At 48.5% G+C, this 18,368-nt stretch overlaps 1 protein-coding gene across 1 annotated transcript in view; it reads left to right on the top strand.

Annotated features, from left to right (window-relative positions):
* Positions 1 to 18,368, top strand: part of SORCS3 (sortilin related VPS10 domain containing receptor 3) — a 496,377-nt gene that overhangs the window by 340,291 nt on the left and 137,718 nt on the right. Inside the window, exon 6 of the mRNA XM_077821813.1 lies at positions 10,587 to 10,651. Within this exon, the coding sequence (XP_077677939.1) occupies positions 10,587 to 10,651 (65 nt within the window). The remainder of the gene's footprint in view (positions 1 to 10,586; positions 10,652 to 18,368) is intronic.

Raw genomic sequence — 18,368 nt, 5'->3', positions numbered from 1 at the left:
TCACATCCCTTGATCTGCTCGCTATGCCCCTACTTATACATCCCAAAATGCCATTGGCCTTCTTGGCAACAAGGGCACACTGCTGACTCATATCCAGCTTCTCATCCACTGTCACCCCTAGGTCCTTTTCCGCAGAACTGCTGCCTAGCTATTCGGTCCCTAGTCTGTAGCATTCTATGTGCATTGGGTTCTTCCGTCCTAAGTGCAGGACCCTGCACTTATCCTTATTAAATCTCATCAGATTTCTTTTGGCCCAATCCTCCAATTTGTTTAGGTCCCTCTGTATCCTATCCCTGCCCTCCAGTGTATCAACCACTCCTTCCAGTTTAGTATCATCCGCAAATTTGCTGAGAGTGCAATCCATACCATCCTCCAGATCATTTATGAAGATATTGAACAAAACCGGCCCCAGGACCGACCCTTGGGGCACTCCACTTGACACCGGCTGCCAACTAGACATGGAGCCATTGATCACTACCCGTTGAGCCAGACAATCTAGCCCAACTTTCTACCCACCTTATAGTGCATTCATCCAGCCCGTACTTCTTTAACTTGCTGACAAGAATACTGTGGGAGACCGTGTCAAAAGCTTTGCTGAAGTCAAGAAACAATACATCCACTGCTTTCCCTTCATCCACAGAACCAGTAATCTCATCATAAAAGGCGATTAGATTAGTCAGGCATGAGCTTCCCTTGGTGAATCCATGCTGACTGTTCCTGATCACTTTCCTCTCATGTAAGTGCTTCAGGATTGATTCCTTGAGGACCTGCTCCATGATTTTTCCGGGGACTGAGGTGAGGCTGACTGGCCTGTAGTTCCCAGGATCCTCCTTCTTCCCTTTTTTAAAGATTGGCACTACATTAGCCTTTTTCCAGTCATCTGGGACTTTCCCCCTTCACCACGAGTTTTCAAAGATAATGGCCAATGGCTCTGCAATCACAGCCGCCAATTCCTTTAGCACTCTCGGATGCAACTCGTCTGGCCCCATGGATTTGTGCACGTCCAGCTTTTCTAAATAGTCCCTAACCACCTCTTTCTCCACAGAGGGCTGGCCATGCTACTCCCCATGTTGTGATGCCCAGCGCAGCAGTCTGGGAGCTGTCCTTGTTAGTGAAGACAGAGGCAAAAAAAGCATTGAGCACATTAGCTTTTTCCACATTCTCTGTCACTAGGTTGCCTCCCTCATTCAGTAAGGGGCCCACACTTTCCTTGGCTTTCTTCTTGTTGCCAACATACCTGAAGAAACCCTTCTTGTTACTCTTGACATCTCTCGCTAGCTGTAGCTCCAGGTGCGATTTGGCCCTCCTGATTTCATTCCTACATGCCCGAGCAATATTTTTATACTCTTCCCTGGTCATATGTCCAACCTTCCACTTCTTGTAAGCTTCTTTTTTATGTTTAAGATCCGCTAGGATTTCACCGTTAAGCCAAGCTGGTCGCCTGCCATATTTACTATTCTTTCGACTCATAGGGATGGTTTGTCCCTGTAACCTCAACAGGGATTCCTTGAAATACAGCCAGCTCTCCTGGACTCCTTTCCCCTTCATGTTAGTCCCCCAGGGGATCCTACCCATCCGTTCCCTGATGGAGTCAAAGTCTACTTTTCTGAAGTCCAGGGTCCGTATCCTGCTGCTTACCTTTCTTCCCTGTGTCAGGATCTTGAACTCAACCAACTCATGGTCACTGCCTCCCAGATTCCTGTCCACTTTTGCTTCCCCCACTAATTCTTCCCGGTTTGTGAGCAGCAGGTCAAGAAGAGCTCCCCCCAGTTGGCTCCTCTAGCACTTACACCAGGAAATTGTTCCCTATGCTTTCCAAAAACTTCCTGGATTGTCTATGCACCGCTGTATTGCTCTCCCGGCAGATATCAGGAAGATTAAAGTCACCCATGAGAACCAGGGCGTGCGATCTAGTAGCTTCTGCGAGTTGCGGGAAGAAAGCCTCGTCCACCTCATCCCCCTGGTCCGGTGGTCTATAGCAGACTCCCACCACTACATCACTCTTGTTGCTCACACTTCTAAACTTAATCCAGAGACACTCAGGTTTTTCTGCAGTTTTGTACTGGAGCTCTGAGCAGTCATACTGCTCCCTTACATACAGTGCTACTCCCCCACCTTTTCTGCCCTGTCTGTCCTTCCTGAACAGTTTATAACCATCCATGACAGTACTCCAGTCATGTGAGTTATCCCACCAAGTCTCTGTTATTCCAATCACGTCATAATTCCTTGACATCACCAGGACCTCCAGTTCTCCCTGCTTGTTTCCAAGGCTTTGTGCATTCATATATAAGCACTTGAGATACCTGCTGATCACCCCTCATTCTCAGTTTGAGGCAGGAGCCCTCCCCTCCCACACGTTCCTGCCTGTGCTTCCACCCGGTATCCCGCTTTCCCACTTACCTCAGGGCTTTGGTCTCCTTCCCCCGGTGAACCTAGTTTAAAGCCCTCCTCACTAGGTTAGCCAGCCTGCTGGCAAAGATGCTCTTCCCTCTCTTCGTAAGATGGAGCCCGTCTCTGCCCAGCACTCCTCCTTCATGGAACACCATCCCATGGTCAAAGAATCCAAAGCCTTCTCTCCAACACCACCTGCGTAGCCATTCGTTGACTTCCACGATTCGACGGTCCCTGCCCCGGCCTTTTCCTTCCACGGGGAGGATGGACGAGAACACCACTTGCGCCTCAAACTCCTTTATCCTTCTTCCCAGAGCCACGTAGTCCGCAGTGATCCGCTCAAGGTCATTCTTGGCAGTATCATTGGTGCCCACGTGGAGAAGCAGGAAGGGGTAGCGATCCGAGGGCTTGATGAGTCTCGGCAGTCTCTCCGTCACATCGCGAATCTTAGCCCCTGGCAAGCAGCAGACTTCTCGGTTTTCCCGGTCAGGGTGGCAGATAGATGACTCAGTCCCCCTGAGGAGATAGTCCCCGACCACCACCACCCGCCTCCTTCTCTTGGGAGTGGTGGTCGTGGAACCCCCCATCTCAGGACAGTGCATCTCATGCCTTCCAACCAGCGGAGTCTCCTTCTGCTTTCTCCCCCCAGACATATCATCTGGTCCACTCTCTGCAAAGGTACCTGTGGAGAGAACATGAAAGCGGTTAGTTACTTGTGTCCACGTTGCTGGAACCCGGACATTCCCCCTTCTTCTTCTGAAGGTCACATGTTGCCAAGCTTCTTCACTGGCCTCTTGGCTCCACTGTGCAACCTGCTCTAAATCTTTAGAGCTTTGTGCCCGTAGAAGCATATCCTGACTTTTGTCCAGAAAATCCTCAGTTTCTAGCATGCAGCTTCACCCATGCCTGGCTGTGTCCGTGCGTCTGGTCCGTATCTTGGTTGGATTAGACACACATGCTGTCTGCCTTGTACCACCTGCAAATGTCTGAGTGTTTACTCGCTTCTGTGGCAGCATATTGTTCCAATATCAGCAGACCAATTGCCAACAGCCATTAATTTGATTGGGATTGCCTAAAAAATGGGATATGTTTCTCCCCTCCACCACACACATGGTTGCACTATACATGTACATTTTTCCTTTTCCTTTGTAGTCCTAATCTACTGCAAAACATCCATCTGAGTAGTCCACATCCACTCCTCGTGTTCCTTTCCATTATGGCGATTAGTTCCTCCACTCTGACATCACAGCCTACGCTGGCTGAGTTTCTAAGGCTGCATCTTGTCGAAGTCTCATTACCATTTTCACAATCTATTTCTTTTTAGACTAGTGCTGTGCCAAGGAACCTCAATGGTTCCGATACCAGGCAGATAACTGGTAAAACTCTCACCTGGCACCTGACTCCTAACCAGGTGGGTCTCTGAGGTTTGCTGGCCTGGGCCACCGTTCCAAGCGCTCACGGCCTGATTTATGGAACTGATGCAAACTGAGGTGAAATTTGTTTTTGATTCTTGATGAGTTTCTGTTGACCCTGAGATACCCATGAAACTTAAGGGGAGAGCAGACTCCCAGAGACTGCAGCTGGAGGAAATATTCATGCAAACCCCTGCCCAGTGACAGTGGAGAGATTTGTGCTGTTCTGTGTTAGACTTTTCCTTATGGATTCAAAAGTGGAAAGGGCATCGTTCCAATCTCTCTTCCTGCTTCTTCGATTTGTCTGCTTGACCTACCTTTTAGCTGCCTCTGTGCCTTCCTACCTGAGAAAACATTTCCTGATGTGACCCTTTTTAGTTAGCTAGCAGGCAAAATAAAGACGATGGGAGGTTGACCTTAAAGAAGTCCACCTTGAGCTTCTAAACCCAAAGTTTGTCCAGCCAGTGACAAATCCTCTAGCATCTCTGAGTGCAGTGGATCACCTGGGTACAAGGCCCTCTCATGGCATTTTGTGACATCACATGTCTGCAGAATAATAACTTTGAGAAGTTTGGGTTCAGAATGTGATTGTGTACTCACCTGAGCTGCTTGCCCAACCCCACCAACTACCTAAAAGTGTTCTGTGTACTGTAACTGTAGGAGGCCAATGAGGAACTGGATTTCCCACCTGCTTCATTCTCCGCTATTAGCAGGTGCTGTCCTTTTCTGGAGTCTAGAAGGTATTAGCTATGAGCGTGGTTCCTCAACCAAATGTCTCCAAATCTTATTAGTATGGCCAATGATATAGTAGCTGCACGGTAGCACTGGACATTGAGAAGTCTTGAGTTCTGTTCTTGACTCTGACTCCTTGTATCACTGTAGATAGGTCTCTTAACCCTCATGTGCCTCATGTCTGTAAAATGGGTATAATGATACATACCACACTGATCACTTCCATGGCATTTCGCCTGACGGACATGTGGCCTTTTAAATAGATATAGGCCAAGAAGGCAAGTTCTCCTCAGGCACATTTGAGGATTTGGTCCTCTGTTTCTTCATTCCGTGTGTCATATATATGACTTGTTTCACATTCTGGTCTGAACCATGTTGTACGTGCTCTGAGCACGGTTCATTTGGAAGCTTCTTGGGAGCAGAAGTTTAGAGAAAAGTGTGAAACTAAGAGGTTTAACAGCTGTGGCCCACCCTCACTCCCTGTCCCTTCCGGTCAGGGTTGAAATGTTAGCAAATAACCTAGTAAATGTGCATCCAAGCACAGTGCTCTGCCCTCTAGATACTGATAGGGAGATGGCTTTGGGTACTATCAGTCCTTCAGCCGTCAAGAACACTTAATTCAATACCCAAAGGAAACTACAGGGGAGTGAAGACTCTGGAAAGCCATGAGCTGTCAGGGCTGAAAAGAAAAAAAGGCAACCACCATGTCCCTTCTAATGGGATTTTAAGTCAGTTTGAGTTATTAATTGGCTAATAATCCTGATCCATCTGCAATACTAGCTGCGGGCTCCCAGTTCTGAAGCCTGCATCAGCGGCAGTCAGGAATGTGACTACCATCATTTCTGGCTACAGCCTCTTTCCCCAGCTCTTTTTCAGATGGGTTGCGATAAATGAGCAAAGAGGGTAGGACGACTAGCCCTGGTGGAAGTGCCCCTCTGGGGTTATAGGGCATTGCTGGTTCTTAACCTGTAGCACCAATTCTCTTTGTGCACAAGGCATGGACCAGAGCTACGCCTAGAGCAGGATGTGGAAACGCTTGCCAGGAATACAAAGGTGGGGTACGCTATCATTCTTCCAAGCCAGGCTCTTGCTTTTGAGTTTAATTAAATCCTCCTCCTCTCTGTATGCATCTGAAAGGCAGAAGGCCATTGGCTCAAGAGCATTGGAAACCCTGCATTGTGGGTCACACCAGGTTCCACAGAACTACACTGGTAGAAGGTAGGTCACGGGATACGGAAACCTGTCTAGGCTCTAGTTCCCCAGCCCAGGTATGACAGGTAGAGAGAAAAGAAATGGACGATAAGGGAAACGAACAGGTGCCTGCAGATGCTGTTGATGTGGCATTTCTTTCATTGCCAGACCCGAGCCTCTCCTTCAGACAGACCAGGGCATGAGAGGGGAGCGGGGGAGCCATTTTATACATGCCGAAAAAGGAAAATGTTGTGATGAATGGCTCGGGGTGGGTGGGGGTGGGTGAGAGAGAGAGAGAGAATCTACTGCTCCCTACTGGGTGGAATTAGAACTGCTTGGTGGTGTGTCATAGGTCCTACATTGCTCTCAGCTAGTGGTGATTCCCCTCTTGTCAGCAGCTAGTATTTTCGGAGCCGGAGGATGTGGGTTCTATCCCTGCTGTGTCCGTGGAGTTCTGAGCGTCCAAGCTACGCAGTACAGGTGACAACTGCCAAGCTCAACAGTCCATGGGTTTGTGACAAATTTGCTACACTGTTGGCTTAAAGCTTCTCCAAAAAAATGAGTGGAGACCATTTGGTGGAAATACCAGCACTCATGAACTGGCACCATGGCAGAGCTGTAACAGCTGCCTTGCCATTGGGAACATACTCAGGGAAACCAGCAAAATGGTATGGACTCTGTCAACTTTTGCTGCCATCAGCGGTTTTGAGGCAAGAGGAGGACTTGGGTTCGGGGTGGGTGGATAGGGATGATTTCCCAAGGGAGCGCGGCTCTCCTATTCAGTTTTTGTTACCCTCTCGCAGACAGTGTGTGTGTGTGGGGGGGGGGGTTCTCACAATTTCAGGGTTGCCTGGCATCGCTTCGGGAGCGTTTGAGTTTGCAGCATGGCATTAAAGGAATGGATGGATAATTAGGAGCTGCTATACCAACTGCTCTTTTTTGTTGTTATGAATAGAACCATCAGAGATGTCAAAGCTAATTAAGGAAACAACTAGATCCCATATAATAGCAAATCCAGGAGAGACTGGCATGTTTCAGAAGACTTGTTCTTCTCGCTAGTGTAATGTGCATTATAACTCCAATTGGGGCACTCCCCAGCTGTCAGTGGGTATAATCAGTGTTATGTTTTAGGAATGATCAGATTCTACTAAATCAGGTTTTATCCTTTTAAAATACATAAAATTCTAGTGAGCCTGCAGAAATTAGCCCTATGTTTTCTGTACAGAGATCAGAGTCATAGGTGAGCCGGCCCTTTAAAGGGGTGGGCTCAGCTGCACCTGGGTCAGGCTCAGCCCACCTCCCCAGGTGAAGGGAATGAGTCATGTGGTAGAAGCTGGAGACTCAGAACCAAACCTGTTGGGAGGAAGGGACGGCAGCTTGGGTTCACTCAGGGAATGTCTCAGAGGAGTAGGAGGGCTTTGTGACTAGAGACGCTATTCTTAGCTCCCAGGCGGAAGGCCTGAAGAATACAGCAGCCAGCTAAGAAGGCTGGAGTTCAGAGAGGAGGCCAGCTGGGAGGCAGGAAGTTGACAGCTCTCCAGACCTCCCAGGCAGATGGCCAGGGAGAGTGACCTGCAGGGAGCAGGAAGCTGTTGGATGAGAAGCCCTGATAAAGGATTGTTAGCCTGAAGGAAGATCTATTATTAAGGGGAAACTGAGGCAGGGTCTGATGCCAGATAAGGTAAGTGCTTCTACAATCACTAATACCTTGGGTAAAGGTGTGATGCACAGGTACATTGGGAAGAGCATTATCTTTATTTCTTGGCCATAGTGACATGCCATAGGGGAGGGTTACAGAAGCTTGCTACCCTCTGTTATGAGATCAGGGGCTGAATTCACTGACTCCTGCTACAGTAGCTCTTGACCTCCATGCTGCAGATAAAATTTGAGATGTTATTGCAAACCTATGTGAAATTACTGCTTGAATGATATATAGCACAATTGTCAGCTCTTGGGGCCAGATCCTCAGCTACTGTTAGTCAGCATAGTGCCACTGAAGTAAATGGAGATGCGCAAGCCTTACACCAGCTGCGGGATCTGGCCCTTCATTGTCTAGAAGGCGTTCAAGTCTGACTACTCATGACTTTGTTCCCTAAACCATAAGCACATTCCAGATCAAAAACTACAATACAAGAACATCAAGGTAGCTAAGTGGAGCAATCGGTGGTCAGGAAATGACACTGCTAAGGTTGCATGTGCCAGCTAGAGAGAAAGGTGCAGAAAAGTTTTGAAAGTTCTTTTGCTGATATCTTGACAGATTTCAACCACTCTAAGTTTGTCTAAAAAACCCCAGATTTTTGCAAAAAAAGAAAAAATCACATTTTGGGGGTTAAAATTTCAATTTTTTCCCACCATCTCTAGTGTAACCTTAACTCTGCACCAATGTGTGTCGCATTTTGATACAGTGCTTAATTATATGATCACACAAGGCTAAAATCTGATAGGTACACTTAGTACCTTACTTCTCAAATAGTCCTATTGAAATCAGTGGTGCTGCTTGAGAAAATAATTAATGTGAGGAGGGTGGTGAAAATCTTTTCTCTCTCTATATATGTAACCCTTCTGCCCGTCAGAGTTGGCAGCAACAAGGGCCAGGTTCAGTATCTAGTTCCATTCCAATAACACAATGCAAAACCGGCTCGAGCCCCCACCCAATGACCTGGGACAAATATATACCACCCCTGCTGGGCGCTTCTAAGAGGCAATACTTCCCCTCTCGCAAGCACGGAGTCTGAGTGTCGCAAAAACCTTTTAATAACAGAGAGAAACAATGTGGCATTATGTTGGGGAAACACCACCAACAGGATTCATAACACAACCCATGAGCAAAAAACCCACCCCAAGCAAATTGGGGCACATCCTTTCCCTTTGGTTCTTGAGTCCAGCAACCCAAAGTCACCCAACGTCCCACAAGTCCAACAACCCAAAAGCCTCTGTCCCTGGTCAGTGCAGCACCAGAGTTCGAAAGTTTATCTGCAGAGTTTTACCTCCCAACCTGGGTGGAGATGGCGGGGGGAGGAGGGGGTTAAGGGGCTCCTTACGTGGTCCAAAGCCAAGTGCCCCACCTCTCCATGGGGCTCTGGTCCGCTCCACCAGCCGTCCCACGAATCACTCCATTCTGCCAGCTGCCCCCATGAGCTGCTCCAGGCATCCCGCAAACTGCTCCTCAATATATTTTCAGGCTCCCCCCACTACTTAACACAACACTCAGTGATTTCAGCTTTTTGTAAGTTTAACTGTTTTGTGATTTCAGCTTATAGTAGGGGAACCTCAGTGCTGGTGCACTATTGGCCCATGGAATAAAAATTAGCTCTGATATTCCACAGTAGAGAGAGGAGACAGTGCAATTAGCATGTAAGGCCCTCACTAGGAGGTCCATACCCCCCAGATACTAATACCTGTACCCACTCTCTGTCCATTCAGTGAGTTTTGGAACCCATGTCCCTTGCCTAGCGAGTGCTACTTAGTTGATGGAGAGTCCCTCCATCATAACAAAAGGCCAAGTACAATTCCACTGTCCTTGATTCCCATAATCATGGTAATAACAATTTATTCTTCCTGCCCCAATAACAGAGAAACTGGGGATCCCACAACAACCAAAGTGACCATTTGGGCAGCTATGGGCTCATGATAGGTGGGGTGGGTGTGCCTATGCAAATGAGATCAGCCCCTGAAGTTCTTTTCCACAACTTGCCACAACTCACCACCAGATGTCAGGGTGGAGCTCATCCTGACTCTGCTTATATATATATATATATATATATATATATATATATATATATATATATATATATATAGTTTGCCTCAAGACCACATGTTCTGAATGGAGCTGAAATTGACATGGCTGCTTTTGTTTACAAACAATGACAAATTCATCTATTGCAGCTCCATATTAGGTCTTATAACATAATTGCTTCTGCACCACCAGCACTGATCAGCATCTAACCAACTGTGGGAATATGTGAGTTCATAGGTGCTGGAACTGGGGGTGCTGCCATAACCCCTGGCTTGAAGTGGTTTCCATCATATGCAGGGTTTACAGCAGTGGTGGGCAACCTGTTGCCCATGGGCCGCATGCGGGCCGCCAGACAGTTCTTTACATTTACACGGCCGCCTGCAGGTCCCAGTGGCTGTGGTTCGCCATTCCCGGCTAATGGGAGCTGCAGGAAGCTGTGGCCATCTTGGGCCCATCCCTGTGTGAAGTGTAGGCTTTGATATAATGGGTCAGAATGAAGGTCCATGCAGGTGGGTGCCCTGGCCTCCAGCAGTAGCCAGCATCCTTCTGCCTCAGATGAAGGCAAGAAAACCCTGAGGCACGTAACCAATTGTGAGTGCTTTGCACTCCAGAGGAAGGTCCTCTCTGACTTTTGTGGTGATCAGTGCGCACTCCGAAGGATGAGAGATGATCACCCTTGTCTTAGACTAAGGGAATGTCTGCACTGGAGCTGGCTGGTGTAATTTCCAGCTCAGGGTGATCGAGCTAGTGTGCTAAAACCAGATGTGTAGCCATGGTGGTGCGAGCGGCAGGCAGGGCTCGCCACCTGAGTATGTGCCCAGAGTCTCGATGGGATCATCCTTGGGACAGCTAGCTCCTCCCAACACTTCTGTTTTTCGCGGGTTAGCTCAAGTGAGTCTCCGTGAGCTGGGAACTGTGCCTTCCAGCTCCTATGCAGACAGACTCGACATGGTTCCTGCAGCTTGCTGCTTATGCGGAGTCTTCATGTGTTCAATCTACTTGTGCTCCAAGGCAGCCTGTTATAATGGGGGCAATGGCAGCTGCTTTGGCATTACCGGCCCTCTTCACATGCGGTCACAGCTTTTAATCTAACTGGTCGCCTTCTCTTTCCTTCTCTTCCCCAGGTCCGTAATGGGTTTGGATAAGGAGCCTGACCTTGTGCACATGGAAGCCCGGACAGCTGATGGACGTGAGTGCTTGAGCCCACTGCTGATAATAAGTGTCATTATCAATTACATTCCATGAATAACATAGGGGAAAATTCACCAGCATCATGCTGGATGGCTTCTTTGCATCTGCAGAGTGGCACAAAGCAGCTGGACTGTGTCGGTAAATCTGGCTCATAATGGATAACAACATGTTACAAATTGCTTATAATCCTACTTGTCTCTGAGAACTGGATCCCCATATACATTCACAAAGGAACCCTTCCCCCCACCAAAACACACTCTCACTCAGTGGCTCTTTTCTGTTTGTGAAGCACATGGTGGCGGGCACTTCCTTGCAAGCCTCAGCAGGTGCAGTCCTGGCACTCTGACTTAAAGAGGAAAACGATAATCACTTACCTCCGTCGCTGAAATGCATCCAGCCGCTTCTGGAGTGGACTGGATTCGTGCATAATTAGTTGCTAACCAGCTGGAGAGGCTGTATTGCAAACAAGTAAAGTTACATTTCCATAGCATTTTTCTTTCGTAAGGATCTCTCAAAGGCTTTACAAATCATGTCCAGGAATCACAGTGCTGCAATGCAACCACCTCTGGGGTGGAGCTTGGCATCTGCTTAACAGCTCAGTGCAATGCTATGCAACAAATAGAATGCTGTGTCCCTTTGGCGGGGGAGGGATTAGAAAGGCAGACTGCATAGGAAGGAGTGTACTACCCCTTTTAGGGACAGCCAGGAGCTCACAAGTGAAACAGCTTGGGTATAATCAAAGAGGCTCCATGCGGTGCCCTAAGGCTGGCATGTTTAAACTGGAGCAGGAAGCTGGACGGGCGACTAGACGCTGTGTAGGCTGTAATGGGCTATCTCAGGCTCCAGAGACTAGCCTGACCATGCTTCGAGACTTGGTTTGTGGACTTTAAGTCTGGGAGCCCTGAAACAGAGTCCTGAGTGATGGCTTCATGAACTCTTGTTACGTTGTGCCTTTCCCAACACTTTGCTAAAGGGGACAGACTTTTTGTTAGTTTGGTTTTGGCTTCCTCTGGTCCAGATCCTTTTACAGTCAACTTACTGACACCCCACATGGAGAAATTAAGATGGACAGACCAGCAGTGCTCCAGGCCACAAGGGAGCACGTGGGGACAACACACACCTTTTGCAGCAGTTACTGTGGGGTGGTGGATGGGGAATTCAGCCCCCAAGGTCCACTCAGAGAGGGTTCCTTTGTAAGTGGTTGATTTGGGCAGGTTTTTTCAGGGGGAACGGGAGTTACATTTTGTTGGATGCAGACCCTCTTACATTTGAATGTGCTACACTACAGGTCTCATGCTGTTTAAATCCACTGTGATTTCCTTAAAGTGACACTTCTTCTGAAACTTCCCGTTGGCATCGCTCTGCCCTTCAGCAAGGAGATCGGTACCATCCCCTTCTGAAAAAATCACCAGGCAATAAAAGCTCCACATCAACAATACAGTAAAATGGGGCAGCATGCTGGTGAAGCAGCCAGGTTCTCTCTTTTGTGCATTTTCTATTGCACACACAGATAGAAGTGTGTTTGTGTGGGGAATCAAACTGCTAATGGAGCATGGATTCAAACTCACTCTAAGCTTGCTTACCCAGCGATTTGGACACCGCGTGTTGGGGAAGTAGGTGTCCTCATGTCTCTGTTGCGCTGTAGACAGTGATCTTCCTCCACGTCTTGCTTTCTTGCTTTATTTGTAATGTAGAAATTCAGCATTTTGAGCTTGGCCATCGATGGTATTGAATACTCTCCAGCAAGACAGGCTTGAACAGCAGAGCCAGCAAAATGGGGTCATGGCAAACAGTAGTCCCCAAGAACTGCAGGCGTTATCAGGAGATAATGGGTTATGATGGGAGTTCTTCTCGTGGGTCCCAATGGGGGATGGTGCGTAAGGCTATCCAAAGCCGCGGAGCCCATTACAAAGGCGGCTGTGTTGCTGTAAGTGTGATTTTTAATGTTAGCTTGTGTGTTTAATAGCCATGGACTTCCCAGCAATTGCACTCCAGGGAAACAATACAATCCCCATCTAGACTACATGGCAGAGCCTCTGTTGGTGTGAGCTGGCTTAGCGCCACTTATCCTGGAATGTCTGGGTGACATTCCCCATCCAGCATGATGCAGAAGGCAGGTTAGGTGATCCCAGTGTTCCCTTCTGTGAAGACAGTGGGGCTACACTGATATGCACCAGGTGCCGATCTAATGCTAGAGCCGCAACCGAGTGAGTGAAAATACAGTTGTGTCCTGACCCAGCTACAGCCTGGTTAAATGTGTAATGTGGACGGGAGTGGTTCTAGGAACGTGGCTAAGATCTCCTGCATTCTTCCCATGGAAATGAGACACGGGACATCTGCTGAGGATGGTGTTATGATGGAGATGAGAGATCTAGGGTCTGTCTGTGACTCTGCCACTGATCTGCTGTGTGACCTGGGTCAAGACATCTTCCTGCTGTTTCCGCTCCCACCTTTTGTCTCTCTTGTCTATGTAAAGTGTCAGACCTATGACACAAGGACTGTCTATCACCGTGTTCAGTCTCTGTAAATGTTCATGAGGTTCTGTGAATGATAGGCCTGGTTGATTCCAAGCCTTTCCATCTCTAGAGCACCGTGCAAGAACGCTTTCTCTAAGGAGACCTTTGTAGAGCTTCTTGTAGATGCGGAGTGGTTCAGGGATCCTCTTCTGAGAGACAAACCCATAGGAGATGTTATGTGTATTACCATAGTACCCAGGTGTCCAAGTCCCGGATTGGGATCTCTTTGCGCTAGGCGCTGTACAAATACAGAATGAAAAGGCAGTCCCTGCCCCAAGGAACTGAAGCAGGGTGGGGGGGATGAGTTTCGGTGAGACCTCCTTGCTGTACTTCTGTGTATAGCACCCCAGTTCTGCTAGACCGACTCCTTGATGAAATCAGGGCCTGACGAAATTCATGCTAGGGCAGGTATGGAACAAGCTGAAGCAACCTCAGACCTGTTAGCAATGATCTTTGAGAACTCATGGAGGATGGGTGAGGTTGCAGAGAACTGGGGAAGGGCAAACATGGTACCGATCCTTAAAAAAGGGGGAACAAAGAGGATCCAGGGAATTACAGACCAGCCCTTCTAACTTTGTACCAGGAAAGATACTGGAACAAATTATTAAACAATCAATTTGTAAGCCCCTTGAGGATCATAGGATTATAAATAAGAGCCAGCGTGGATTTGTCAAGAACAAATCATGCCAAAGCACTCTAATTTTCTTCTTTGACACAACTACTGGTCTAGTGGGTAGGGGGGAGAAGTGGACTTGATATAATCATCTTGATTTTACTCAGGCTTTTAACACAGTCCCACATGACATTCTCATAAGCGAACTAGGAAACTGTGGGATAGATGAAATTACTGTGAGGTGGGTGCAAATGAGGTTGAAAGACCCTGCTCAGAGAGTAGTTGTCAACGGTTTGCTGTTAAACGGGGGGGGGGGGGATGTATTTATTGGGATCCGGCAGGGGTCTGTCCTGGGTCCAGTGCCATTCAGTATTTTCATTCATGACTTGGTTAATGGAGTGGAGAGTATGGGCATGAGATTTGCCAATGACATTAAATTGGACGGGGTTTGTTAGCACTTTGGAGACAGGATTAGAATTCAGAGCGGCTTTGGCAAATTGGAGAATTGCTTAGCAAGGTTGAATTCAATAAAGACAAGTGCAAAGTACTACACATAGGGAGGGAGAATCGAACGCACATCTACAAAATGCGGAGTAAGGTGGGGCGGCAGCACTGCTGAAGAGGGTCTGGGGTTATGGGTGATCACAAACTGACTAGGAGTCAACAATGGGATTGTGATGGGGTGTCCACTCCACACAAGCCCTGACCAGGTTCACGTGGGCCAGAAGGGGCCAATTAACCTTATATGTGGCACCTGGAGGGAAGTCAGAGATTGGTAAATACTAATGGCAGATGAAACCCAGCTGGGGGAAGAATTGGGGTAGGAGAATAAGCCAGGAAGTGAGAGCAGGAAGAGGCTTCAGGGAGCGGGTCTGCAGTCAGTTCCGAGAGAAAAAGAGCTCTGGTGGGGACAAGGAGGAAAGCTAAGGGGAGATAGGCCCTGGGGTCCTGCCCTGAGCTAGGGAGTCTTACAAGAGGCTGAGAGGGTGAAGTAGCCACAGGGAGCTACTGGGAGCTACACCGCAGAGGATGCTCCCGTGGTAAAACCCAGAAATAGGCAAGGAGATAGAGGGATGTGGTAGGAAGGAGCTCAGAGAAACAGCAACAGGGTCTGAGACTGAGCAGACCTAGGTTGCTAGCCATAGGGTCCCTGGGCTGAAACCTGGAGTAGCAGGTGGGGCTGGGTTCCCGTAGTAGCCACTGGCAAGGTGGCACAGCACCTGGAGTTGGAACTGAAAATTGCCTGAGACCGCATACAGAGAGCTTGTCCATTGGGACTAAATGGTGGCCTGGCCAGAAGAAAGACTATCACAGAGCAAGCAATAGGCAGCAAGGGGCACCCGATGCAGCGAGAGCTACGGTGTCAGACCTAGACACGAGGCGGGGCACTAGCAGGGAGTGAGAACCCTGTTACAATGATATGGTTGCAAAAAAGGCTAATATCATTCTGGGTGTATTAACACGAGTGAGGCAACCGGGCAGCACACAATGGCAGGGCTGCTGCACCAGCCTTGAAGAGGCTGCAGTATACTTCCCTCTGTGTCCAGCCAATTCTTCTGTCTCCTAGGGAGAGCCATATCCTTGACCTCCCCAAGCCCCTCTCTTCCCTCACCAAGTGCTCAGTCTCCGAGGGAGCAGGGACTCAGATCTCCACTGGGATGCTAGTTATCCCCTGAGCAGAGGCATATATAGAGAGAGGGTCAGGCTCCTGGTGCTGCTATGCAGGGCCTGGCCCATTATTCTGGCAATGGCCCTGCTGAGCCAATGGGGCCCTGCTGGAGAAATGCATTGTGGGTACATTGACTACATTCAAAAAAGCAGGGACCAGTTACCTGTCCCAATAGCATAAGGGTTTCTAACCAGCTGCAGGAGTACAATGCATGGTGGCAGTTCGTAGACCCCGCACAGACTGTTCAGTGCCGCCCCTGTGGGCTCCCCTTTCTTGTGGGTTGGCTTTAGACTGGTAATATCTTCTTTAGTGCAGCAATTCTGCTGCCTTCCAATAAGGTGCAGACAGTGTTTGGCATGGGTGGGATCCTGAGACAGATGCAGACAGTAAGGTGCTGGTGAGGCTTTTCCAAAATGTGTCAGGCCTGGGGATAAACTGGGTTCACGAAAGTCTCTGAACAGAGCCCTCAGGATATCTAACTAAAGCTATCAAAGGGGGCTCTGGGGCCTTTTGAGAAGAACTCTGCTTTCTTTCTCACTTCATATTCTCGCAGGGGAGAGACTGAATCTTTTCCTCCCTTTTCCCTTTGGTTTGCAGTGGAAGTCACTAGGAGTCTTGATGTCAAGTATCTCTCATGACTGATGTTCACCTGCCACGTAGGTCTGACCTATTCAGCTTTCTGTGCATTGACAGGTTCAATTGATCATCCCTCCCATCCGAGGGGGACCCACCTACGGGAGAAAGATCTTCAGTTTATCTCATTCTGTTTATTTCCCCTGCAAGCCCCTACGGATCTTCTAGGCTGTTAGCGCAAGGAGCAGTGAGGCAGGACTCCTTCCCTAGCTCTGCCACTGGCTCAGGGGAAATCGCTTCACTTCTCTGTACCTATCTTTCCATCTGTCAAATGGGGTGAAAACCTACCCACTTCCCAAGTGTATTGTGAAGCCATATTAATTAATGTCTGTAAAGTGCTTTGAGATCCTCCATTGTAAGATGCTACATATGCTTAGCAGGCATTTACAAGGAGTCCTGCTATCCTGTACCCATAAGGTGCATGGGTCCTCTGGAATCCTAAGTAAGAAAAGTTGGTAGGAGAATTTTTTCACAAGGCAATGAAAATAGAAAATGCAAGGCTGTCACAATCCCTCCAAGCCACTAGGTGTCCACGTTGCTTCACAGACAAATGAACTGAGAAAGTAGCAGTGTAGTGCATTATAAAGGCCATGCACATTTTAAGGCAGCCCAAATCCTTGATTGGCTCAGTCTTCCAGTTGGGGCTGGGTGAAACATTTTGCCCAAATCCTTGATTGGCTCAGTCTTCCAGTTGGGGCTGGGTGAAACCTTTTTTTGCAATGTTATTTGCAGCTGCAGTTCTTGTGTCCCATTTGTAGTGAGATGTGTCACCTCGAGCAATGACGTAACGAAACCGGACCCCAGGAGCTAACCTCCTGTTAACACAAGCACATCACAACTAATGACCGCCGAATCTTTAAAGGTTCTGTGATATAGTTTGAGCACAAGCACCCGTATGTGTATCCAAATGTCTCCTAGCCTCTTGGCTTTGCACAACTGGACTGGAAATCTCCTGAGATTTGTGTATATCCTACCTCCAGGACAAGAAAGGGGTCGGTGTCTCAGCTGTCCTTTCTGGCTCTTGTCGCAGCCCTAGAACAAGCCTGTTTATTAACCTAGTTTAAAATGAATGGGTAGAGATAAGCCTCGATGCAAACCACAGCAGCCGAGACTAAGGGGATGTCTGCAGTGCCGGTGTGGGGTGTGATTGCAGCATGGGCTAACTTGAATAGAGGTAGCTCGGGTGCTGCAGCAGCGTCGGTTTCAGTGTGAACTAGTGCCACGAATGATTACCCAGGGTTCCAGGTGAGCTTGTCCAGTCCCGGTTGCCATGTCTGCACTGCTCTGGGACCTGAGCTAGCAGGATTAAAGCCAGCTCAGGTCTATCTACACGAGCTGCAATCATACCCCGAGTTTGCAGTATAGACATACCCTTAGACAAAGTCCAGAGCCAGATTTTGCAGAATGGGACCCACATCTGTGGTCTGTGCCAGTTCTCCTCCTCTCTCGCGTTGCAATGAAAGCACCTACTGCAAGCACGCAGCAAGATTTAGGACAGTGTCAGACCAGAGTGTGGCAAACCTGCCCCAAGCCATTCAAACCTTCCATTAACTTCCGATCCTTCCTTCTCCCTGACAAGAGGGCTGGCCCTCTCCAGGCTGCCTTCCTCCCTGCTTGTCCCCAGAAAGCCTCCTAACTTTGCCTTGAGGTGTGGGTTGAGAACCAGTTGCATGGAGAGGTCTTCTAGCAACATGGAGTCAGTGTGGAGAGGTATTCTTTCAGACTAGAGATGAGACTCGCTGAGCCCCCAAGCTGCTGGAAACCTTTTGAACCCTTTCACCCCCAAATCCCATGGGAGGTTTACAGTTTGACCTTCCACCAACCCTGTCCCACTGTATTTACATTTCATGCACTTTCTGATACAGAGGTGAGCCCAGTCTGCAAATATCCCCAGAAATAGAGGGGTGAGTGAAGCAGGCATGTGCCAGGCCCCAAACCCAGAGATCAGAGGGTCAAAACCATCCTCAGATAGCTCCAGACTCCTCCTTTCGCCCAACAGCTTAGTGGTTCGTGCTCTGCCCTGCTAGGTGGGACACCCAGGTTGGAGTCCTGCTCCCAGACTCTTTGGCCTGTGGTAGGTGGGAGGTTAGCCTACACCATTATAATGGTCCCTTCTGGCCTTGGAGTTCTTGGATACTGGACTTCCCCAAAGTCTGAGCACGTTCAGATCTGAGCTTTTGGTTCAGGTGTGTCTTTAATCTGATCCTTTTGCATTGTGAAATATCTGTTTCCGGCCTTATTGCAGTGAATGTCATCATTTTACCTCCTGCTTGAATGGGGCTAT

Source organism: Eretmochelys imbricata, chromosome 7 (assembly GCF_965152235.1).
Source record: "Eretmochelys imbricata isolate rEreImb1 chromosome 7, rEreImb1.hap1, whole genome shotgun sequence".
NCBI lineage: Eukaryota > Metazoa > Chordata > Testudines > Cheloniidae > Eretmochelys > Eretmochelys imbricata.
The sequence above is the reverse complement of the archived record's forward strand: the minus strand, read 5'-3'. Positions and strand labels throughout refer to the sequence as shown.